Source organism: Mauremys mutica, chromosome 10 (assembly GCF_020497125.1).
Source record: "Mauremys mutica isolate MM-2020 ecotype Southern chromosome 10, ASM2049712v1, whole genome shotgun sequence".
Taxonomy (NCBI): Eukaryota; Metazoa; Chordata; order Testudines; family Geoemydidae; genus Mauremys; species Mauremys mutica.
In genome coordinates, this window is record NC_059081.1 from 18,990,881 (window position 1) to 19,017,539 (window position 26,659).

General features: G+C 39.7%; 1 protein-coding gene and 1 long non-coding RNA gene across 7 annotated transcripts in view; one reads left to right on the forward strand and one right to left on the reverse strand.

Annotated features, from left to right (window-relative positions):
- THSD7B (thrombospondin type 1 domain containing 7B) overlaps positions 1-26,659 on the forward strand; it is a 529,157-nt gene that overhangs the window by 220,904 nt on the left and 281,594 nt on the right. For both annotated transcript variants that reach the window (XM_045031779.1, XR_006582520.1), the window contains exons 6-7: positions 6,462-6,617; positions 8,740-8,937. In XM_045031779.1, coding sequence (XP_044887714.1) covers positions 6,462-6,617; positions 8,740-8,937 — 354 coding nt within the window. The remainder of the gene's footprint in view (positions 1-6,461; positions 6,618-8,739; positions 8,938-26,659) is intronic.
- LOC123378231 overlaps positions 10,891-26,659 on the reverse strand; it is a 35,888-nt gene continuing 20,119 nt past the window's right edge. For 4 of the 5 annotated variants that reach the window (XR_006582522.1, XR_006582521.1, XR_006582524.1 and 1 more), the window contains 2 exons: positions 24,900-25,017; positions 10,891-11,382 (listed from right to left, as the gene is read on the reverse strand). This is a non-coding gene — a long non-coding RNA (uncharacterized LOC123378231). Of the gene's footprint in view, positions 11,383-24,899; positions 25,018-25,133; positions 25,231-26,659 lie in introns of those variants that run through there. The other variant, XR_006582525.1, reaches the window with a different exon arrangement.

Below are 26,659 nucleotides of genomic sequence, written 5' to 3' on the forward strand. Positions count from 1 at the left end.
CCACAGTGGAAAGAAGGCAATGTTGGCTGAATCTTTTCAGATCAATCTGAGAAGATTATCTTGGGCACTGTAACCGACCGTAATGTTTTTGAAGGAAGACTTAATTAAACACTATGTCAAATGTATTGTGGTTTTTTGTGTGTGTCTATCAAGACTTTTTTTTTAAGTGAAAATGTAAAGGCAAATCCATTTATTTAAATACAACATCTTGATTCAACTTCTCACCAGAATGCATCTTCATTTCAAGGGCTGGCTGGAAAAAAACAATTCCATTTTGCAAAAAAATTTCAGGTTTTGAAACTTGTTTTCCTTACAAAGCAGAACAAAATCGAGACTTCTAGAAATTTTAATGGAAAAATTGAGAGCACAAGATCCAACAATAGCCTCTATAGCCTGGTGCTTAGGGCAGACACTGGGGATATGGAAGAGCCAGGTTCAGATGCCTGCTTGGGTCTCCTACATCTCAGGTTTCTGCCCTAATCACTGAGTCTCCTCCAGGAGTATGTCTCTTGTTGGTTCTCTGTCAGAAATACCATCTTGGACTGGAGAAACTTTCCTGACAAAACTTTATTCAAAACCAATATGTTTCTGGAAGACACTTCAGTTTCAATTGAGAAAAGTTTTGTGAAAAATTGTTTGACTAGCTCTATTTCTCTCCCCACCTGCCTCTGCCCCTGTTTAGACAAAGAGTACTACTGAACTATCTTGCAAACACACTGCTAGGTCTTGTCTCCATAGACTTTGGCATCTATAGTATATTTTCTTAAACATCTGTCCTCCATACACACATGAAAGAAATTAAATTCTTAAATATCATAAGTCATTTATTTTTCCTTATGGTACATAATATAAGAATTTTGGTGGCAAATTCTGTTTTAAGTCACATCAGTGTAAATCCAGACTAATTACAACTGAGTTCAGCGGAGTTTCTCCAGACTTATGCCAACATAGTTTAGAACAGAATTTGACCTTTATCTCCAGTTTTTGAACTTATTCAAACTTTTCTTTGTTCAAAACAGAATATATCCTATATGTCATATGGGCCTTTACAATTTTCCAGAGCAGCATCAAAACCTTTTGGGAGATCATATCCCTGTTTAGGCAGCTCTTGCTCTCTTTAAAAACAGTAAATGTTGCCCAAGGGGATGTCATGCAATAGGATAAATACATATTTGTGTAAATGAGCAAGGGTATTAGCAGCCACTTTGGACTCATTAGCCAGCTGGAAGATATAAAGGACTTGTACTGTATTTGAATTAGCACTAACCCTGTCCTATATTCAATGTGTACTGCTCTTCAAATTCATGCCTATATTGGTACAGCTGCAGGAAGACAAAAATCAGTTTATGACAAAGAAATTTAGATTTTGGAGACTCAGATCTTTGAGTCCTGACCTTCCTGTCTTGTTTGTGAAAGTATTTGGAAAGAATAGGCTAGAATGTATTGGCTATAGGAAAATTTGACTGGTACTCGGGGAGAAAGATAACTGATGGTCAGCAGTGTCATGAAAGGATCTTTGTTTGCTAACTGACTGTTGCTACTGAAGCTGGATAATCCAGCATCTGGATTAGTGGATCCAATTCAGAGTAACTTTTTTCTCAGATAAGAAACCGGCCCTTTCTTATCAAAATGACCTGGCTTCAGAAGATGATGAAGACTGTACCTCCACAGTGTGAAATATATTCAGCACGCCTATGTCAAATCTGCATTGTTGGGATGTTGAGCTATTGATCTAACATTCTGTGAGCTGAATTTATAAGATTAAAGTCACATAATAGAATAATAAATATGTAACAGCTGGCTTCTTCAATGGAAACCCTTTGGAAGCAAGACTGAAAACGATTTTACGCAAATCTTTGGGGTGTAAAGCTGGCATGCTTTAAATTTGTAATTCAAGATCTTAAGGGTTTAAATTCATGAGGGAAAGCAACCCATTTATCACAGAGGTATAGCATTTTTAGTTCTCAGATGTCTAGGAGCTAGCTGAAGTGAAAGGAGCAGATTATATAGAAAACATTTTCAAGGTAAAATACCTAACTTTTTTAAAAAATGTGATTTGTTTCTCATGAAGGTATTTGATATGACATGTAATATTTACTCCATTATTACTGGTGCATTTATTTATAGAGCTATTTATTATATGGTAAGTAGTTAGTCTGCTTCACCCAATCAATTTGCATGAGACTGTAGATTTTAGTTCAGTTTCTTATCTTTGAAGTCTAAAAAAATCAAGTGTGCATATTTATATTTTAGGGCCATTTATGCCACTGGAATATGTAAAAGTCATTCACAGCCCAGTGATAAGGGCATTATATTTTTGCTTATTTAAAAACAAAATTACTTAATTTCTCTTTGTTGACCAAACTGGAACATCCACAAAGAAAAGGACAGTCATAAAAAATGAAGTTTTACTTAGAATAAAAATATCCTAATTTTAAACTGTTAGTGGAGGGCTAATCTCACACTGTTCCAAGGTTTGGTTCAGAGCCTTTCCTGAAGCGTATCCAAAACTTCTGGATTCCCTTCCCTTTCTTCTTCATGACTTCTCTGGCAATGTGACTTCCAAGTACATTGTGGCCTTTTCTCAAAGCTTTCTAGTATCCTGTGACCCTTGCTTTTTTCTAACCAATCATCAACAAGCTACCTGCACACCCAGGCTTCCCATAATCACCTTCATTGATCCCCAGTATCCCTACTCCCTTAAGACTCTTCCAATAGATTCTCAACTGCATTCCTCCTACCTTCTGCTGGTCAGTCATAGTACTTACAATGAATAAGCACTATGCCCCATTGTAAATGTTGGCCAGATATATTTCTATTGTGGTGGCGCTGAGATGCACCAAGCAGGATTGGGACCATGTTGTACTAGTAGATGAACAAACACAGGAAGACATCTTTTCTCTTTCAAAAAGTTTATGATGTCACCTAATTCATGTAGCAGGACTTCCTGATTGTTCCTAAATATACTGAATCACCGTTGCTTCTGGCAACCTATTATTAACTTCTTTCCATGTGGAGATTAGCCTTTTATTTATACTATGAAGTAGTTTTCAGTTGATAATGGGTCTTTTCACCTTGTAGCTTCCAAATTTTTTTAAATGCATAAAAAATCCCTTTCTATCAGACACAGGATGCAGCAAGTTTCCTTAACAGTCTCATGTGAGGAGTTAGTGTCAGAGCCATTTCTAAGCTCAAAAAAGATGATGCAGTTATCCTTTGCCCACTATTTTGTCATCGCTATCAAAACAGTGTCTTTCAGGCTGGAGACATATGACTTGCCTTTACAGAAGTTGTGATTATTTGTTTCTATTGTATACTCATGTAGGTGTTTTATATTGTAATTCAGTCTTCAATTATTTTCTCAACTAATTTCCTCTAGTACAGAAATAAGAGTCACTGGCCTGTATTTCCTGGCGTCACCAATAACAACTTTTAAAAATGGATACTATCCTTATCTTGGCCTCTGGTAATAACTAACTCTGTATGGTTCTGCCAAACATTAAAAATATATTGACTTCTGTTGTGGTGGATATCAAGATGTATTGTCCTGATAGGTGAATACCGACTAAGGTGAAGGCAAAGTTGAGATACTCCTTAAGGGACAATAAATCTTGACGTTGTCACATTGTTACGTGTGTTCGAAATAGGCTTGTCACAGATACCTAGAAACTTCTCTGTTCTGGCCATGAATTTCTGAAATGTTTAGGTGTTCATTTTAAACTAACAATCTTGAGAGATGAAGTTAAAAGTCCAGGAGAAAGTATTATTTATCTTCTGGGAGGAGTGAAAAATAGTTTTGGGAAGGCTTTCTGTAGTCAGGATGTGCATTCACTCTCTTGTTAAAGAACATTGTTCCTTATCTCAGTATTGCCTTGTGTGAATGTAAATAGTCGAAACTCAATGCATCAGTGTGACTATATTTATTAGCCAAGAATTAATTTATATAAGTCACTGCTATAGAACTGGGCAGTGTTTCAACAAGTTACAAGATTTGCATTCAACTGAGTTTTCAGGCTTATTCTACAGATCCAGAAGAACATAGGATTTTTAAAAAATAGGAACAAACATAATCTATAGTAAATGGGCTGCTATTTGATTCAGGGGCATTGACCCAGAAATTCTGAGAGGAAACACAAGTGTTATCAAGCTGAAAATATGACATTTTTCCCAAACAAAGTAAATGCTTTATTTACAGTACAAGTGCAATTATCAAACAAGTTAGAAGGTGCAATAAACCCTGACCCTTCCAATACATAGGCAGAGGTCTAGCAGCTCTGTTCATTTATCACAGCAATACACTGAATTCTCTCCCACTGACCCTTTGCAATAGAGCATCCTTGATCTAGGACGAACTATTTCTGCCTTGTAGGAGGTTGCATGTTTGATTGAGTTCTGTCATTTGGCAATGAAAAGAATTACAGAAAGAGAGACTTTATTGTAACACTGAACAAAGAACTTTATTTGAATAAGGAAAACAGCATTATCCATAAAAGTACTCAGCCTATTTTTCTCTGCTTTCCTGCAGAACCTTTACCCATCTCCTTCCTACCGGTTATTCTGCTACAGTTTTAAAGAAATACTATGTATATAGTCAGACAAATAAAAAAAAGCAAATAAAGCTCTGCTGGAACTCAGAACAGGGTCAATGAATGAACTGTTTCCTTGAACTAGTGGGGGCCACCTTTGAGTTTGGGGTTGTCTGCCAATCAGATGGCTAGACAAATGATGGAACTCTTTTACAGATGGTCAGTTCTCTATTAGAGTTCACCTGGCCTTCGTGTGGCAAAAGAAGCAGTGCTTTTACAGCCATCATGTCTAGTCGAAATGACTGAGCTCATTTAATACTGTTATTAATGCAGCCTATTCCTTTTTGTTCTTATTTCTGAAATACAGTATTTCGTTAAAAGTTTTCATCTCTGCAATATGCAGTAACTACTGGCAGAAATTTGGAGGACTTTTTGACATTTGACCATATCCATGAGCCTATTTCTAATTCATCAAGTTATTTTTAGAAATTATATATTCATACTCTAAATGTATGGATGATTGCTACCATTTTTATTTCAAAATAATGTCAAGAGATGCACAACATGGCTGAAATGAAACAGTTATAGTAGAATGGGATGTGACTTAATTCTTAAAGTTGACTCTGTGCCCTAAAACGGATTTGCTTTCATTTCTCCCAGTGAGTTACAAAAATGATAAATTATTTTGCTAAACCTAGTGCTGAGGGGATATTAAGTAACGCAGAAAGCCTCTTGATAAAAAAAAGCCTTATGGTTAAAATTCTAATATTTTTCTTACCCTTTCTGTCATTCTGACTTCTGCAATCTGTAGAAAAGGTCTATTTACTTTAGCAGTAAGGTGAATTGGATTCCTGCCAGCTTGGTGTAGTCCCTAAATGAATATGTCAAAGGCAATATTGTTTTTCAGAAATCATTCAGAAAGCAGTCTTTTTAACATTAATAGTATCTTTCATTAGTTTTGAATTAAATTTCATCTATTGCCATTTAATAGTACAGTTATATCCTAGAGTGCCTGAGGAGCAAGAGGTATGAATTCTGAGTCCATGACTTAGAATCTAAGTTGCTGCTCAGTGTTCCTGCATCTGAACTTGAAGTACTGGCATGAGAGAACCTTGTGCATTAATGTTTGCTGAGACAAGCACCAAAGCCTTCTGTAAAAGCAGTTTAAGACCGTGGATTCCTTTAAGCATAAAATGGTAGAACATCAGGAAGAAACAAAGAAATGTTTGCTAATGCATATAGTTTTTGAAAACACTTTTTTCCAGTCAGTCCCATGGTCCCTTCATTGAATGTATTGTATGTAAATAGATCTGGGCCATATTGTCTTCCAAGATGGAGAGTCTGCTGGAATTGTGCAATCTATCCATCACGCACAGCCATGGAGATCTACATAATTAATGGCGTGAATGAAGGCAAGATTTGGAACAACAGTTGGAATTTAGTTAAACCAATGTGGTGCATGAGCCAGAGGAGAATTTAATTAATCACCGCATCACCTTTGGTTTCTGCAGTATTAATAGCAGTAAAATGTAAACACTTTTTTTTTTCCTCTATAGCAAGCAGACCTGTCCTGAATATTCACAGGTCATGGATCTGCTGAGTAAGGTGTTTCATTTTTACATAGGTACCTTTCAGAGTGAAAATACAGCTGGTACTCTGATTCAGCAGTCCAGTCCTAGACTGGAAAGCCCTTAAACACGTGCTTAACATAATCCTGCATTTAACTGCTTTGCTGAATAGGGATGGACTTAAGCAATGCTTAAATATTTCGCCTTAGAACATAAAACACTTTGGGTCAGGTAGATTCTTTTTTGCTGCTTAATTAGAGCCTAGCAGATTGGGTTTGCTCCAGGGAACAAATGCCAATAGTAAATTCAGAAGCTCTGTGAAGTTTATATGAATGAAACTACAGTCCATAACTTCTTTTCTGTTTAGTCACTAGGCCTGTTGACAAGAAACTGTGTGTTGGCCCTGCTCCCTCTACCTCCCAGCTGTGCAACATTCCATGTTCTTCTGACTGTCTGGTTTCCTCCTGGTCTGCATGGGGACCCTGTGTTCGTGAGAACTGCCAGGATCACCAGGGAAGAAAAGGTTATTTAACTGTTTCTCTCATATGCTACAGCCTGTAATTAGATCTGAATTAAACTCAACATCAGCAGGTTAGGATAGGAATTTAAAACAATTGGATCCAAACGTGGTTTCCTATTGAATTCATTTGATATAAGTTGGAACCAACAGGTGGATCCTAGGGTAGAAGGTGGCCTTTGATGTTTACATGTGTCTGACAAAGTGGATATTCACCCACGAAAGCTTATGCTCCAATACATCTGTTAGTCTATAAGGTGCCACAGGACTTTGTTGCTTTTTACAGATCCAGACTAACACGGCTACTCCTCTGATATTTGATGTTGTAGGCTGTTATTCTTGAAAAATATGGTTGAGATCCTTATCCCTACTCCAGCCTCTCTATGTTTGGTAAAAGGGCTAGAGAGACATAGAGGGGCTCTAAAAGTCTTCTGAGAACTGTCTCAAAAGTCCTGGTGTAGGGGGCACGCTGGGTGTGGAGCTGGAAGGCGGGAGGAGAATGTCAGGCTCAGAGTTGCAACATGTAGCAGTGTGGAGATTTCGGGCAGTGCTGGGGGCTCATAGGGCAGCCTGGGAAGACTGCTGCAATTTAGGCAGACATGAGGGCATGTCTAAATTATGCTGGGAGCAGCCCCCACCTCCAGGGTTGGGAGGTTTGTGGCTTCCAATCATGCTCTGTACCATGTCCTCTGTCTGGGATGTTGGTGTAGTAGAGGGAAGTGTGCTGTTTTCTGAATCACCAGCCCTACTTTCTGCAGCATCAAATGTTTTCTCTAGACGATTTCCATCCAGGTACGGACTTGCTTCCTCCAACTCTGCTGAGTCAATGAGTCCTAATGAGCACATTGCTTGATGCAGAATGGCTGCACACCATGCTAAATCCATTAATTCAAACCATGGATACAGCTAGTTTATACTCTATCATATCCAAAACAAACCCATGCTGAAAGACACTTACTTGCATACTAGCTCCACTATTTAATATAGCATCAAAACTTTTGTTTTCATTCAAATGGCATTAAATTATGTACTCAGTTCTTTAATTCTTTTTACTTGCATCCGAAGAAGTGGGTATTCACCCACGAAAGCTCATGCTGCAAAACGTCTGTTAGTCTATAAGGTGCCACAGGATTCTTTGCTGCTTCTACAGAACCAGACTAACACGGCTACCCCTCTGATACTTAATTATTTTGTAACCTTTTTGTTCCAATATTAAATTTGAATCTCCCACTTTAAAAGGATGTTATTTTGAGGGGGTCCAATATGAATTTTATATCTCCATAAAGCAGAGTAATTATTTCTCAGTAAACTGGTCTTTTGTATCTCAGAACAAGATTTTTCAATCTCAGAGTCCCAGAAGGAGGTTAACTGTGGTTTAGATTTTGAATTACTTGTTTGGTCGTCTTTATCTTTTTAAAATTGTATTGTCATCATGACCTATATAGTTCTTTCTTTATGTCCATGTATTTGGACATATGTTTTACATCCAAGTTCAATGAAAAGGCATGTATTGGATCAAATGGCAGTGGAATTGAGGGATGGGTTGTGGTGGAAATCAAGACTCCCGGAATTCTGCAACCAACATTATGTTTGCAATGACAAAACTGTAAATATAGAGAGATACATTCTATCTTTTTTTGCAAGGCCAGTGAGGTTGCAAATATTTAGAAGGCCTTATGAATAAGGCTAAGATTTAGCCATGGGTATTTTTAGTAAAAATCATGGACAGGTCATGGGCAATAAACAAAAATCCACGGCCCCGTGACCTGTCTATGACTTGTACTATATACCCCTGTCTAAAACTTGAGTGTTCTGGGGGGCTCCGGGAGTACAGCTGCTGGACTGGAGCGGGGTCTGGGGTGCCCGCTGGTGCTCGGAGAGGGGGGGGGGGCACAGGGGACAGCCTGGGACTGGCACCGCCACCACGGCTGGGGTGGGAGGCAGTGCGGCTGGAATCTGTGACCTCTGTGACAGACTCACAGCCTTACTTATGAACATTGCTGTAGTGTTTTTTTATTAAAAATATAGTTTGAAATGCCATAGAACTCCACATGCCCTATATATCAACCTTTGCAGACAAAATATCTTAATACTGATGATGATAAATGTCTCTGTTCTGTCTTTCTAGGATTTAGAATGAGACAAAGGCATGTTGTTATGGAACCCATTGGTATGTCTCAGGGTTGTCCACACTTAGTAGAATCTATTCCTTGTGAAGACCCGATGTGTTACCAGTGGGTCATTTCCGAAGGAGTCTGTGTACCTGATCATGGAAAATGTGGGCATGGAAATCGCATACTGACAGCCATATGCAAGAACAATAAAGGTAGGTGCAGCTAATTTTAAGTTGGTCACCTTTAAATGTGCATATTGTTTTGTGCATTCCTTTAAAATCTATTTTGGTAAAGGGCAATTGCAAAGACTTATTATTATAGCAGTGTATTTAATTTAATGTGAAACACAAGGTTTTGGAATGGGATCTGAGTTTCCCCAAAGTCTAGAGCTGTTATTATCTGGGATTCTAGTTTGAGACCATCTCTGATTAAAATAAAATGACTCACTGCCACAAGTCATTTATTGCTGTTATGACTTATATTTCACCCTTGCCTAAACGAATATATTAGCAGTGTAATATTAATGGGTTGATTCTGCCCATTTACTTCCTGCATTCGTGTTATAGTACTTATGCCAGGACTCTCATCGAGGTCAATAGGACTATTGGAATATGATTACTCAGCCTGAGTAAGGGTGTCAGAATCAGGCTCTTTGCATTTCCACTAACATAGCACTAAATTCTTTCACAAAAAAATCTGGAATACTTTTCTCATCATAACAGCTGTTTAAGAGAGCATACTGAGGAAAGCTTAGTTGTGCTGCCAAGATTAATTATGCTACAAGAATCTGATGTTATGTAAATGAAAAGATTTGTGCTGAGTAATACTGTGTTTACTTGCCAGCAGTTTGAGACCGACCTTGTGTTCGGTTTACAACTTGTTAATAATGCATAAAGCATATATTTTATAGGAAGTTTACAAACAAGCAATGAGGGCTTATTTCTCATACACAATTTGAAATGCAGCCAACAGTTTCATCAGTCTCGATAAGGTCAATGTTGTCAGATCTCTAGATTCTATTGCGTAAGGCATGATTTTGCAGCCCTTAATCACAGTGAGTTGTACTGTCGGGTCAAAACTGAAAAAGTTTGGAACTTGCCAGTTTAATGCTATATCTGAGATGGAGATGATTCTCCCATTGCACGGTGTTTGAAGCCATTACAGGAAACAGTTCCAAGTCTATAACAAGTTGAGTTAATTGGCACGTGTTTAAGAATACATTGAGAGAGATGGTGCATTAGAACCTGATCAACAATTAAATAACAGCAGCTAATCTGCTGAAGAGCAAAGATCCCTTTGAAATATGTATGAATGTGTATGTGGCTTTTTTGTGTCCTTAGACTTACTGGGCCAAATCCTCAGCTGCTGTAAATAGCTCCAGTGGAGTTAGGGGGTTGCTGAGTGTCTTCTAAGTGGTCTCTGGGGTGATGTGATGATAATTTCGGCTGAGTTCTGCAGTGATGTGAGCACAGATGGAACTGGTGTGGAACCCCATTGAGGCTACCCACTGGTGCAATGGTTCACCTGCGTACATCTTTTGGCAGGATTGGGATCTTAAACTTGTGTCAACTTCAAACTCAGAGAAAACGTGCAAGGTCACAAAGTCACAAACCTGGGGCAATCTCTGATCATGGCAGCATGTTGCTTTGTAGTAATTGTACATGCAGAGACATCCCAATTTTGGGGCATCTCTCTGCTGGTCTGTCCAACAAGAAATTGGAAGTTTCAATGTAGTTTTTTCACTTTCAGCCATTCAGCTCATGATGAGCAATGTGGGAGGGTTTTTTTTGGTTCTGTCAGTTTTGCTTTCACATTTACATTCCAGTTAGTCTCCTTGAGAAAAATACATATATATTCTGAATGTCTACTGGAAGTGAGAAAGTGATTGAAACCTTTCTTCTAGCATTGCAAGAGTAGCACAAAAATCCCTTTTGAATTTCAGCTGGGGATTTTGGACAGTTTCTTTATTGTCACTATAACTGAACATTTGTTTTGCTTGTCCAACCCTAATTTGGGAGATTTCACAAGACATACCATAGCTCATTTGACAGGTTGGAAACATTCATGGATGCTCTTTTAAAACCTTCCTCAATCTCTATTGCAGTAGGATTTATTTACCACAGAGTCCTAGAAATCAAAGTTGAAAAAAAGCGCTGTTTGTCGTCTTCATCCTTCTACGAAAGTACTTAATACCATTAATTGCTTTGGCTATAGTTTCCAGTCCTTACACAGTGCTGTCTTAGGCAAAATTGCCATTGAAATCAATGGGCTATTTACTTAAATAAGAACTGTGGGACTGAGCATCAAAACTGTGCAGAGTCTTCAGTGGAACTAGTAACTAAATTGAGCTCTTAAGAGGAAGTTGTGACAAATCACAAGGCACACGAGGTATGGCTGCAATAGCATAAAAGCAGTACTAATACTTAGAACTTACAAAGTTGATACATGTTCAAAGCACTGCATTAACTATTGTCCTGTTGTAAACCTTTAGCGTAGCTGCTTCACATGCTGATAGGTTCATTAGTCTCAGCTGCCTTTTCGGTGTCTGCTGCTGCATCCTGAAATCCAGTCACTTGTCTAGTTCTCTGATGCCAGTGTGCTATCCAATATTGACATCAGTATTCAGCACTGCATACATCTTCAGGATTGCTGACTTACTAAAGAGACAAAGAATAAATTATTTGGGCCCTGGAATGTTACAAAACCCTATTTCCTTGATGAATGTAATACCTCATTAACAATAAAGTTCAGGTTGTGACAGGTACATTGGATTTAGAATACTCTAGTGGTTCTGTGTATGCTTGCATACCCAATTTCTTCCTCTTGATATTAATGCCAACCTTTTCTCCATGACCATCTTTTTAATTATTACTGTATGTCAGTTTATCTTTTTTAACATTTCAGGGACTCTGTTCTGTCAATCCTTGCCCTGTTGGTAACTAATCTTGAAGAAACCACAAAAGTGACCATTAATATTTTCTGGAGTTCCAAATGTGTCCACATACCTAACCCCAGTGTCATTTGCATCTCTTGATTTTATAATATAGATTAAAAATATTAGAGTAATCATTCACTTTTGATTTCAGCTGCAGTTGTGATCTTAAATCTGCTATTCCAGGCACAGGATGGCCGTGTAATCCTGGTTTGGTGCCCCATAGCTCAGGATGTCCACGGAGGTTCTGTAACTAGCAGTCATAGCCCATATCTTTATAATTTGCTCTGTAGTTTTTTCTCATGGCTCAGTTATGGTTAGAGTTGTGGAGAGTGTAGGAGGACTACACAGTTGATAATCTCTGTTCATAATCATCTAATTATCTTGTGCTCTGCCTGTCAGTTTATTGCATGCATTTGTTGACTCTCATTTTATTCTTAGATTGTAAACTATTTGGGACAGACCATCTTTTTGCTGTGTGTGAGAACAATGCCTGGCACAATGAGAGTGTGGAGGGGGGAGGAATCCTTGACTGATGCCCTGAAGCAGTATTACAATACAAATAATATAATAAAAAGGATAAAAGGGAATAATTTGTGTAATGGAGAGGGATTTATACAAGATGTCCCATCCAAATAAAATGTTTCCATAAGTGGGTTTTTATTTAATTATTTAGCAGTTACTTCATTAGCAAGACACATTACTTAAAAGATCAGTGTGCAAAATGATAGGCAGGGGAAAGACAAGGAAAGCTTAAAGCCAACTGAGAAAAGATGCATGTGGTAGTATCACAGATTAGATTATTAAATTGTATCCTTAGCAGACCTGGGTGTATAATTCAAAACAAGTAGTTTCTATGACAACTCAACCTTTTCTCTGTCCACAAATTATCTGTGAGCTGATCATGATTTTCTCTAATTTGTTTGAAATTGCTCAACAAATAATTTCTATGAATAATTCTCAGTCTTTAACATTTTCCTGAGAAGTTTGTTGCCAGTATTTGATATTTGAACTCTTTTGATTGGACACACAGGTGAGAGAGTGTATTACTATTATTATTATTATTATTAATTTTTATTAGAGTGTATTACTGTTCCCTAGCTGGATGAGAGTAACTCTTGAAATATTCATATTCATTTTTTCTTTCCACAAATATGGTCCATTTGCCTAAAATTCACTTGTTTCTGTGAATAGTTCCTGCCAGTAAACTTTTTTCCTAAAATATTCTTGGTAAGTGGATACAAAGACATGACCAACTCTTGTTTAAAATACAAATAAATATTTGAGCAGTGTTTTTTGCAAAATTCATATAGCTCTAGGTGGCTCTCCAGGTATTACTTGGTAGCGACATGTACACTTGAAGGTTGTATGCAAGAATGAATATTCCATACAGTACCTAGAAGGAAACTCAAGATTGTAATAGCGTTGAGAGCAAGCTCTGTATGTAAAAAGGTCAATCCAATTAGGAGGTTAAATTTGCGTGGCTTTGTACGAAATTTCCCAGTTTTTTCATTTAGATGCCAAGAAAAATTAATGTTGAAACACTGTTACTGTCTAAAGTTCAGATGGAGAGATGTGGGAACTGTCTTAATTATTAGTATATTCCCCCATCCACATTAAGCTGGCTTTTTTTTAAAGCAATTGTAAACAGATTGAAGCAATATAAATGCTAACGAGGAGCGCTGGAGTGTGATTTTAAGAAATGTAGATTGTGTTGCACGTAGGCTGTGAACAAACAAGGGCTGTGGTTGGTAGTTCATTCTAGTTTCTCTGTTACATACTTAAAATAAATGAAATGAAATGAAAAACTATCATAATATAAGAAGTGTGACTCATGCAAATTATCTATCAGTTTTTTCAAGTATTTAAGAAATGTTAGCATCTTAAAATGATTATAAGGAAAGGTGAATTAAAATAGTTTTTAGTCCTATGGACTGAACCTTAGCTATCAGCAACGTCTGTAAATTGATTATAAAATGTTTGGGTTTTTTTATTTTAAAACCGATCAGTCAGTGTTCTGCTAGTCAGCAATCTGGTTTATTGTAATACCCAGAGTCATTTGTTAATTTGCCTTTTGCTGGTCCTATACCTAGCAAGAAACCAAATTAATAACAAAAGATTATTCTGTGATACTGAACCAAAATAAGTGTTTATGTGATCAAACAGAAGAAAAAAAGTTTTGAAATAAATTTAGCAAAAATCGGTAAATCTTGCATTAGTACTTTAGAAAGCAAACACTATTGTTCTGTGATTTCACTGGTTTAATATTTTCATACCATGTTTCTAGATACTAACTATAATCAAATAAGTATTATTTCTAGTTATTGGCAAAACAAGAGAATGGAGGACATGAGAAATGTAGGACCCGATCGTATGCAGTGCTGAGCACTCTCAACCCCTTTTCATGCTGCAGGTTTAGGCCCTTACTGATACTGGAGTTCTTTAAACTGTGTGGGACTCTGTAAAGATAATAGTCTAGAAATAGAACATGCTATTGTCCTTATTGTGGGAGCTGTCTTGGTGGCAGAACACTTTACTCAAGTATTCTCATTGAGGCTGAGAATAGAATGAAAAACCAATTGGCTGCAAGCTACAATAATAATTTAAGCAAAGGGAGTTAGCAGACGTAGATCTAGCTGTAATTATACCTTGCGTCAACCCAAGGAACCTTTGCAGTGATAGATATGGGTCTGCACAAGCAACAGGAAAGATGATTTATGAAAATCAATTCTTGCTGTGTGAAAAATGAATCATTATCATCATTTTAACTGTTACTTTGGGCTGATTTAAACAATTTTGTGCTTCTAACACTAGCGTTTTAAAGACAGGGCTCAGGAGTCTTTACAAGGGCTGGTGAATGCAAGAAGCATACAAAACAGGAATATTCTTTAGAGTTTGTTTACTTGCTAAGCATTCCATGCTGGTTTTCATAATGACCATTTTAAAATGTATTAATCCTATTGGTAGGTTTGCTTTTTAGAATAAATCAATTTAATACTTCTAATGGCTCCAGTCACGCATAGGTTAAATATGATGATTTCCTTTTATTTAACCATGTTTTCTTTTAGAAACAATGCTTTGGGGTTTTACACAGTCAGTGCTTGGAACTGGAAAGCATTTGTATCACTCCAGCTCCCTCCGGCAGTTTGAGTTATCAGACCTTAAAATCACAACATTCTGATTACTGTCTTGATATTTCTGTCCCATTCCCCCACTTTATTGTTGTCACACTGGGATTAAGGCAATGCAGGGCTCCAGACGCACCATGTGACAGGCAGCTATGGCTCCACTACTGTAGCCCTGAACAGTGACCTTGCCCCTTGCTTGGAGTGGCAGGCAGTGGAAGCATCCTTCTAACATGAGGAGCAGCAGCAAGGATCCCCTCTGTCACTCAGAGAGGCAAGTGTTTAGCAGCAGGGAGGCTCACCCTGGTATCTTGGAAAGGTGGTCCAGGCCCACTGCACTCTTCCTCTCCTGCCATACAGAGTTCTCTGTTCGGATGTATTGGTGGGCCCCACCCCAGTGAAATGGGTCTTGGAGTCAGCACTTTCAGACCCTCTCAGAGCTTTTTTTTCCCCAGGCTATCTACAGACTTAGGCAAACTCCACTATATCAGTTACACTCACAATCATGAGGGATAGAAACATACTTTCTTTTTTAAAATGAAAAATTAAATTTTAAATATGTAAATGTAAGCTCGAATTCAGGATCTGTTGCCCTAGGTATGGACCAATAGTAGTTATACCCCAGTGCAGCCTTAAATTATTGTTCTTGTTCTCTTTCTCACATATGTACATGCTCATTTTAACTGTGAGGTGATTTTAGCAGCCAATAATCTCAGACACTGCCACGGTCAGGGTTAAGGCTATACCATTTGAAAGCTGAGATTCCAAATTGCTATTAGCTCTACCAGTTCTTGAGAAAGCAATCACTGAAATCCTGTTGGAATTCAAGCTGGGACTGAAGGGAAGCACGGTAATCAAAGTGATGTCATTTTAAGATCCAATATTGTGCTCTGCCAGGGTTTAAAAGGAATACACTATACCAGAAATGAGTAAATAAATACATTTTGGCTCAGTGCGGGTGTTTTGGGGGGAGGGAGGGATGTTTTTTTCAGCTGATACTATTTCTTGCATTTGAACTGAATTCACAAATAGTTTTGGTGCCTGAAAAATGCATTTTTCAGCAAATTTATTATTAGCTGAAAAAACTTTACCCTACTCTAATCTATACCACTGGAAGGCTGGGGACTCTCTGGGGTGGGATACTAATTGTGGTGTTCTTAGCTATATAAATATATATCTTTATTTCCTGTACGCCACAACTTTCAGCCTCTAAGAACTATTGCCTATAGAGCTAGCCAGCCATGTGTGTTCAGTTCAGTATAGGCTGCCACAAAAAGATGTGCACCCTCATGGAGATTTTATACTTTCTTGTCTCTGGTTAATCTAAAATAATTCATTTAGACAGAAAAAAGATTGTGAATGGAAAAATATGTAACTAATACTTGTAAAGCTTTCAAAATTATTTTGAGATCCTCAGGTAAAAGATGCTGTAAGTACAAAGTATTTTATTTATTCTCTGTTTGATGCATGTAGTTAACAATTTTACTAGGGGTTCTGATTTAATATGAATCTTTTCCTAGCCCAAGCCCTTATTAATGTTGTGAAGAATTTATTTTGAATTCTCCCATCCCTGATGGATTATTGGCAGCGTACTAAGTTGCACTTTCTGTTTAATTTCTCAGAGAAGTTGATTTATTCTGTTCAACGTATTGAATGTGAGTTGTAAATTTGTTGCCTTCCTGGCTTATGGCTAAGTAAATTCTTAAATCTTATGGAAGAGTGGTACGCCTAGATTCCAGCTGATCCTATAAATAAGAGCAGCATAACCCCACATTTTGATCATTCGTCCTCTTAGAAAATGAACCATGAAATAAATTATTTCATTGTAAAATTATTATAATGTGCTCATTTTTTAATGCAACATGGAAATGAACCAATCATGGACATAACCTTAAAACAGGGAATGGAGCAAATCAGATTTCCAGATCTACCTATATATTAAGCAACAGGAGGGGTACTGAATTTACTAAAGAGAACAGATAAAGTGCTGTGCCACTAATGATAAGGGATAAATGAGAAAAAAATTAAGAGATAAAAGTTATATGGTTAAGGACTAGGAGCTGTTGTCTTTGGTTAAAGGAACTCTATAAAGCACTGAGACTCAGAAAGGGCCCTCTAAGCTTTATTGATCTTGTTTGTACTGTATGAGCATTAACACAGCAGCTACTCTCAGTGAAAGTTTTGCCTGCATAAGGACGGATGAAAAACTGAGGGTATGTCTATGCTTTGAGCTGGGGTGTGATTCCCAGCTTGAAGAGACGTACTTGCGCTAGTGTTAACAGAACCAGCATGATAAAAATAGAGTGACAGTGCGATGGGGTAAGTACATAGCTAGCATCTCTGACGGGTATGTACTGAAACAGCTAGCTCTTCCCACCACTTGTGCTGCCACAGCCATACTTATTTTTACCGTGCTAGCTCAGTTAGAGCTAGTGTGAGTATATTTCCTCAAGCTGGAAATTACACCCCCAACTCAAAGAGTAGACATACCCTGAGAGCCCATGATCCATTACATGAGTTGTTCGAATATAGAACAGCTGAGCCCTTGTGAGCGGGAGGTCCCGGTCAATTGGAAAAAGGCAAATATAGTGCCCATCTTTTAAAAAGGGAAGAAGGAGAATCCAGGGAATTACAGACTGGTTAGCCTCACCTCAGTCCCTGGAAAAATCACGGAGCAAGTTCTCAAGGAATCCATTTTGAAACACTTGGAGGAGAGGAAGATGATCAGGAGCAGTCAACATAGATTCACCAAGGGCAAATCATGCCTGACCAACTTGATTGCCTTCTATGGTGAGAGAACTGGCTCTGTGGATATGGGGAGAGCAGTGGTTGTGATATATCTTGACTTTAGCAAAGCTTTTGATATGGTCTCCCACAGTATTCTTGCCAGCAAGTAAAAGTATGGATTGGATGAATGAGCTATAAGGTGGATAGAAACTATAAGCTGGATCATCGGGCTCAATGGGGAGTGATCAATGGCTCGATGTCTAGTTGGCAGCCAGTATCAAGCAGAGTACTCCAGGGGTTGGTCCTGGGGCCGATTTTGTTCAACATCTTTATTAATGATCTGGATGACGGGATGGATTGCACCCTCAGCAAGTTCGCGAATGACACTAAGGTTGGGGGAGAGGTAGATACATTGGAGGGTAGGGATAGGGTCCAGCGTGACCTAGACAAATTGGAGGATTGGGCCAAAAGAAATCTGATGAGGTTCAACAAGGACAAGTGCAGAGTCCTGCACTTAGGACGGAAGAATCCCAGGCACCACTACAGGCTGGGACTTACTGGCTAAGAGACAGTTCTGCAGAAAAGTACCTGGGGATTACAGTGGACGAGAAGCTGGATCTGACTCAACAGTGTGACCTTGGTCCCAAGAAGGCTAATGGCCTATTGGACTGCATTAGTAGGAGAATTGCCAGCAGATCGAGGGAAGTGATTATTCCACTCTATTTGGCACTGGTGAGGCCACATCTGGAGTATTGCGTCCAGTTTTGGACCCCCCACTACAGAAAGGATGTGGACAAAATGGAGAGAGTCTAGCGGAAGGCAATGAAAATGATTAGGGGGCTGGGGCCCATGACTTATTGAGGAGAGGCTGAGGGAACTGGGGTTATTTAGTCTGCAGAAGAGAAGAGTGAGGGGGGATTTGATAGCAGCCTTCAACTACCTGAAGGGTTCTAAAGAAGATGGAGCTAGGCTGTTCTCAGTGGTGGCAGATGACAGAACAAGGAGCAATGGTCTCAAATTGCAGTGGGGGAGGTCTAGGTTGGATATTAGGAAACACTATTTCACTAGGAGGGTGGTGAAGGCCTGGAATAGGTTACCTAGGAAAGTGGTGGAATCTCCATACTTGAAGGTTTTTAAGGCCCAGTTTGACAAAGCCCTGGCTGGGATTATTTAATTGGGGTTGGTCTTGCTTTGAGCAGGGGGTTGGACTAGATGATCTCTTGAGGTTTCTTCCAACCCTAATCTATGATTCTATGAATTTAAACTATAGGAGATTATTTGGAATTCTTCTTGGGGAGAGGGGAGACACTCACTATTTTATAAGCCACTGAAAACAAAGATCCTGAAAGTGAGACTTTGGAGTCTATCAGTAAATAAATGGACTCCTTTGTTCTGATGGATCAAGTTTCTTTACCTACCAAAGGTGTGTAAAGTTAGTCTCCAAATTATTTGGAGAGACCCCATGCTCCCCAAAAAATAAACACAGCAAACAGCATATAACCACCTAGTCAACCATAAATTCTTGATGTCTTCAGCCCAGTTAACACACCCTGAAAATATTTCTGAATGATTTAGAATAATTTTAGTTAACCATGAACTGGAACTAGGACTGTAAATATTAGACTACAGCTCTGTTTAGCAGTTACTGTACGTGCTAATTCATTTTAAAATCACAGCTAACAATATCAATCAGAGCTCTAAATAGTGAACACAAACTAATGTATGGAAACAAAACTATTTCTGCCTGCCCCACACTCTGATATGCTTCTCATATCCTAGCCCCGAGAAAGGAGGGAAATCTCTTTTTCTACTTGTGGCCATGTGGAATACTAGATTATAACCAGAGTAATCTATTGCAGTGTGGGCACAAGGGCTCTGAGTGTTCCTAGAATAAGGAGTTGGAGTACGTGACAGGTGAGCATTCATGGCAGATTGACCTGCCTTTGACCAGGCTGTCCTATTAGATTTAGCATAGCTCTGAGTTAGTGGGTATTATTGGTCTCATCAAGCCCAAACTCAGTAAAATTACTACTATTGCATATATTTTGTAGTTGTCTTTGCAAGCATCCAGGAGCCAGATTATAGATTGTGTACTGCTTTAGATGGGGAACAGAACCATCATTTATTCAAGTGGACGGATAAATTCAAAGCCCTCACAGCACTATTCTGAAACTGATGGTTATGTAAAGAACTCAGACCCATTTTAGTTGTTGTAAGGTAAGGGCAGTGGTATAACATTGTAACACAAACACTTCTATCTTATGAGCATTTTAATAATCTTTACTCATATAAGAGGACTGGCAAACATGGTTCACTTGCTTGGGAAGACAGCTGTTCAAAAAGTCTAAATAATTTATGTAGTGATTATGTTTGCATACATAAATATCAGGTGGTAGATATGCACCTTGAAGTCAGGCATGTCGCAGCAAAATTCAGGCTAAATCATGGCTGTGCTTTTTCCAGTTGTGGCATATGCTTTCAGTGTGGGATGGTGGGGCTCCTTCCTCCACCTTTATAGCAACCACAAAGAAGGCAGGCAGGATGTAGACCCAGCATTATTTTTTAGTACTCGGCTATTTGGCTGGCAGATGGTGATCTTTGATTCAAAAGGGACAGGCAGGCTGATTAGGGATGAGGCCAAGGCCCATGCTCCCTGTGCTCAATATTAGCCGGTATGAGGTCCACTGCTGAGGTGCTCCTCACCAAGTGCCCCTTGAAGTATTCTGCCTAAGCCTGCCCGGCATAGGCAGAATGCCTCAGAGCACTGTCACATGACTGCTAAAGTTCCTCATTCCCTTAGCTCTTCAGAGAGGAGCAAGGTTATAACTTCCCTTCTTAGTATTCTACTGTAGTTAATGGCTCCCAACCACTTCAAAGACAGTTTCTAGATCCTCGGATGATCTCAGTTGTTATAATGGAGCATATGGAGAAAGGCAGTCTATTCCGTAGCAATGTTTCATACCACAGAGAGGGTCTGATTCTCACAGGTGCTGAGCACCAGCAACTCCAGCAGTGGCAGCAGCCGGTATTCAGTCCATCTGAAAACCAAGCTTCTTAGAACTTGGAGAATTGAAACGATTGGAGTTTCACCTTTGAGCATATGGGAATTGCAGCAATTTTTTTAAAGACAAACATCAGCACATTACAACCAGTTGTAGTACTGCCCTTTTTTATTTTAAATGTTATGAAATGAGTTTGACACACGTTGATCTATGTTTGTGATAAAGGTTATCTAAAGAGCATGGTGAGTCTGAGTGACCTGCAAGACTGTTAAATTGGAGCTGTAGGTTAGAGTCTATTGAATGGAATCTTTAAAATTTATCTATCTGTCTAGTTCAAAATATATAATTTTCAGCTATTCATTCAAGAGGTGCCTACAGCTGGTCAGAAGAATTTTGTTCAGGTCAGCCACCTTTTTTATTCTTTCAATTACCAGACTAAGAAAATCCTCCACTTTTACTGTATTTTATAGCAGTGCACTTAATTTTTTTCATTTGAAAAAACTTAGGATAGATTTTTTTTTCTTTTCTTTAAGTGGATTCTAGATACAATCCTGTATGTATGGCTGTAATGCATAACTTAAAGGACAATACCTCTCAATGCCAATAGCTCAGTGGTTTGCGCATTGGCCTGCTAAACTCAGGGGGTTGAGAGTTCAATCCTTGAGGGGGCCACTTAGGGATCTAGGGCAAAAATCTGTCTGGGGATTGGTCCTGCTTTGAGCAGGGGGTTGGACTATAGATGATCTCCTGAGGTCCCTTCCAACGCTGATATTCTACTCTGTGAAACAGAGCATGCATCATAAAATACACTTTCAACTGTTTTTAAACTAAATATAACTTCACATTTTTATTTTATAAACACAAAGTTCATTTTCTTTTCAGAGATTTTATTCCTCAACAAACACTGATTAAACAGGAGGGATATGTAAATGACCAAAACTGGATGCTTTACACTTTTTTTGAGCTCTACTCAAAAATGATTAAATTGTGAACAGATGAAAAGTATTGAAATGAGTTTGGAAAAAATGTTTTCAGAAGGGATCGGAGCTTGAAGAGATTAATATGGAAAAATGCTCTAGGAGCAGACTTCTTCTGGAGCTGCAGCTCTAGATTTAATTAAGGTTACCAAGAGAAGAAAATCTGACGATTGAAACTTGAGTGAACCTCATCACAGAACTATTTATACAATTTAGACATCACTAAATAACTTTCAGAAATAGGTAAGAATTTCACCTTCTGGTCTTCAAAAGCAAGGAAATATTCAATTAAGACTGCATTGTATTCTTCCAGTTTGTAATCCAGTTGATAGCAGTAGACAGTGTAAAACACTGGGGGTGAGGTTCTGTGCTGAGCCTCATAGGCTATATCTACACTGCATTGTAAAACCTGCTGCAGCGAGTCTCAGTCTGGGTCAACAGATTCGGGTTCGTGGGGCTTGAGCTACAGTGCTAAAAATAGCTGTGTAGATATTTGAGCTTGGCCTGACGCTCAGACTCTGAAGCCCAGAGAGGGTTTGAGCCTGAGCTCCAGCCCAATGTCTTCACTGCTGTTTTTAGTGCCGTAGTCTGAATCCTGTGAACCTGAGTCTGTCAACCCAGGCTCTGAGACTCTCTGCTGTGGTTTTTAAAACAAAGTGTAGATGTACCCTTGGAGGTGCAGCACAGAACCCCAGTCCCAAGTGGATGGGGGATATGGTGGCATTAAGCCATTTTTGCATCTCCCAATCCTAGGCTACCCTGGGGCCTAAGTTACAGCTGACTGCCCTATGGCAGATGCTGCATGCTGTAGCCCCACCTCGACACACCTCTCATGTCCTGAGGCCATCCTCCTACACCAGGGGTTGAAAGGGGGTCTTCTGAGGACAGCCTTATTGCTGTCGTCCATATAGCCTGCATCAGGAAAATCCTGCTCTGGCTAGATATGGGGCTTTTATTGCCTTTGTATACCATTGTGACCTGGAAGAAATCCCACCACCTCCCTCTATTTCACTTTCCCATCTGTAGAATGGAGATGATAATGCTCATCCACTTTTGTAAAGCCCTTTGAGATATGTAGATAGGTAGTTTTATATAAGTGCTAAGTATCAATTCCATTCTTAACTGACCTCATTGTATGTAGGTATCATAGCATATCACGCGTAATGCTTTTTTTGGAGGACCCTGTGACCAAGAGACTGTGGAGCACACAGGAGGTTGTGGTGTGGTGAATCATTCATTTAGGAAGGCTTCCTAATTCCTAATTCGTTCACATGGGGGGATTGGTGATAGACAGCAGTACAGAGATGCTTGGGAGATAAATGATCAATTATTTATCTTTCAAAGTATGTTATTTACAGTGCTGTTAAAAATAAAATACCAAAAGTCAGCCTGTAGCATGTGTGACATATTTACTGTTTCTAATGGCAAGAAAATTATCAAATTACTAATTTAATATGGATGCCACAGAGGCACTAGTAATGAAAACTTTGTAAACTTCTGAGAGGTTTTCACAAAACAAAATTGGCCTTTTAAACAGTTGAATCCATGTCCTACACCAGAAGATATTGAAGGGAGCAAACTAAGGCCCTGATTCGGCAATAACATTTCTGCACGTGCTTAGGTTTCAGCATCAGAATAGTCTCATTGGCTTCAAGTTAAGCATAAATGTTTGCAGGATTAGGGTTTAATATGAAAGCTCCGTAGGAAGAGAATGCAGAGTCAGTGCATTCCTCTTACCCCAGTCTGCAAAAATAGTATGGATATGGAGAAGGTAAGAAAGTCATATGGGACATGACGAGGGTAGGGAAGAATTTGGGGCCCAAGCCCACAGGTCCATCCACGCAGAGGGACTCTCTGCATCCTGTTCTGTAACTGCCAATCCTCAACCAAGTAACACAAGTGGGACCTTGGCACTTCCACCAGCTTTCAGTTGTACACTGTGCCCTCTTGGGCATGGGCCGGGGATGTCACAAAGCATGCCAGGGAATTAATTCTGCTTTGACCTGTGGTAACTTTGTTTCACTGAGGCTTGGCCTACACTTCAAAGTTAGGTTGACCAAAATTGACTTATTTCAGTTTAGTTTTGCATGGCTTCACACCTCAATTTATCTCCCCGCAAAGTTACACTGATGCAATAGCCCCCCTCCCCCAAATGACACCAAGCCAAAGTTGACCTACTTCTATAGAAAAAGACATTGCATAACTGAGACAACGCTAACAGTCCTCCAGCAATGCTCTGTCCCTCTGACTGTGGCCGCACTGGTCACAATTTTGAACTTCACTGCCTGGCGGTCACAGATATTGGAAGCCTGCCCCCTCCCTTTAAAATTCTTAGCATCATTTGTGAAATGCCTTTTTCTGGTTGCCCATCTGGGTGAGCACACACCTACTAGCCCATCTTTGAAAGCATCCAACCATTCCAGCCTAGCGCAGACTGAGAGCTACACCTGGACATACTCCTGCCTGAATCTCCTCAGCCTAGGAGGAGAAGAGGCTGTGCAAACCCAGTTAAGGAACAGATGAAGGAATGTAGACGTCTGCGTGCGGGTTGGTCAAGGGATGCTAAACCTGGGACGTGATAAGGATAAGAATCAAAGCCGGGTGGAAGCCAAGGAACTTCAGTGTGAATATCAAAAGGCAAGTGAGGGCAGCAACAAATCTGGGGCTGCCTCATGGGCTTGCTGCTTCTACAATGAACTTCATGCCATGCTTGGAAAGGATCCCACCAGCACCCTGACTCTGGACATCTTGAGAGCTGGGTGAGGAGAGGGGTCATGGCAGGAGACACGAACCATGCATTGAGCCAGTCCCTCCAGGAGAGCACAGATGAGCCCAGTGATGAAGGAGAAGGGAGCTCAGGTAAGAAAATAGATGCATTATTCCTTATGAGCAGGTTTGTTTCCCTTTTTTGTGGCCAAAACCTTCCCTTCCCTCTTTAAAAATGGTGCCCATACTTGCATTTAGAGAACTAAGGTACCAACTTTTTAAAACCAGCACTGGGAATACAATTAAAGTTAGTGCTTTGGAATGCATATATAGTTGGCACTTCTATCAACTAATATGGGTTAAGAATGGAATTCAAAAAGATGAGCGTACCAGTTTGCTTTACACAGTCTGGAACAGATTACCATCCTGTGCTTGGATAGAGATAGAAGAAAGAGGTGGAAGTGGCGATCACTTTTCCCTTTTCTGGCCTTGTTGTGCTATTCCAGGGGCACAACAATTCACACCATGAGGAGTACTTTGTTTATCTGACCGGAGATGACCCTTTTACCCTCTTGAACAATCTCAGTGAAACTCTCATGGAAATACTCTGCAGTCCTCTCCTGAACACTTCTAGGGATAGAGGCCTTGTTTCTTTTCTCACAATAGGAGATACTCCTGTGCCACTCTGTGAGAAGTTTCACTTACATATTGCAGTGAATAGGCTCGCAGCAAGTGAGCGATGGTAGCTTCAGGATGTCAGTGGTAGCTGGGTTGTCTGGACCTTTGTCATCCTTGTGAGTAAGATATCATCCAAAATCACTGCCTGTGAAAATATTGGCAAGTTCACTGCACTTTCCCTATAGCCTGACTAGGGATACCCAGCATCTAAACCTTCTATGCAACAGTTCCACTCCCATCCCCCATCTAGTCCATACTCACAATGGCTTGAGCCGCAGAGCCATGCCGTAACAAGCTTCTCCAAAGCTGAAGTGGCAACTAGCAATTTTTATGGACGGTCTTTATGGGAATAATGTAAGGGAGCTTTGAGACTTGCCTTTCTCTTGCAGCTGCCAATCTAACAATGTATCTGTATGTTTTCATCTGCAGTCTCTGCTGTGATGGCCCTGAGAGGTGCCCCCTCCATCCCTGTTGAATGCCTGACCCAGATAAGACAAAGAAAGTGGAGGTCAGAGGAGGAGATGTTCTCTGACATCCTCCAGTCTGCTACAGCTGCTGACTGTGAACACAGTGATTGGAGGGGCTGGATGGCCAAAAACAGGGTGAAGGACCAGAAATTGAGAGATCTGATGCTGAAGCAGAGGCACAGGAGAGAGACTGGTGCATCAGTAATAGGGTGACCAGATGTCCCGATTTTATAGGGATGGTCCCGATTTTTGCGTCTTTTTCTTATAGAGGCTCCTATTTCCCTCCACCCCCGAACCGATTTTTCACATTTGCTGTCTGGTCACCCTAATCAGGAAGTGCACCAGGATGCTATGGCTGTGCTCAGGCAACAAATTCAGATGTTGCAGAACATTATTGAATTCAGTGTTTAAAGACCTGTACACAACAGCCTTCTCATTCCATGGAAAACTCCATGCTCTTAAATCCCCAGCATAGCATGTAGCAGCAAGGCATGAACCCTTACCCCCTACCACTGCACACTGAGGAAAACAAGGAGAACCACGATAGCACTTACACTGTCCTGTGATAACTACTGGACCAGTCAGCAAGCAGAGTGTGCTATTTTTTAGCATGAATGAAACATTGTAATGTTTTTAATATATAAACATGTCTGATGTACTTATTCTTTTTATGAATATGGGTCACCCCGCAACAATGTTGCTCTAATGTTTTTAATTTGTTTGCACTTTAACTTGTTTCCTGTTTTATTTGCACACAATAAGGTTTTATTTTTTTGAAACTCTGCATATGACTATTAGTTTGCACCAAGCAAACATGCCACATTGGAGAGTTCATAATGGTAGTCAATACCTAACCCATATTTAGGATCTATACACACATAGGCACACAAGTTCCCAAAAGAATCAGTTTGTGGCTATTAAAACAGTCTTTTAAGGCCTTCTTCAACCATGTTGCGGACGCACTGTGGACAGCTCACAACCTGATAGATGTTAAGGTCTTCTTCGAAAACGATGGACGAACATCAATTCCACTGATCCCTTGTGTCCATATGGACAAAATAAGCAGACACTACTCCACCTTACCCTTCCGCCCTGCCAGTAGTCTTTCCCCCTTTGATACAAAAATGTGATGCAATACACAATATGCAGCAATAATGATTGGACCTCAGCAAGGCAAACGTTCCAATCTAGTCACTAAACATCACCAGTGTACGAAATGCACATTGAATGGTCACCTGTTTAGCCAGTAGCTGAATCTTTCTTTGGTGCTGTCGACTGGTCCATATATGGTTTCATGAGCAAGGGGCAGCTGAGTCCCCT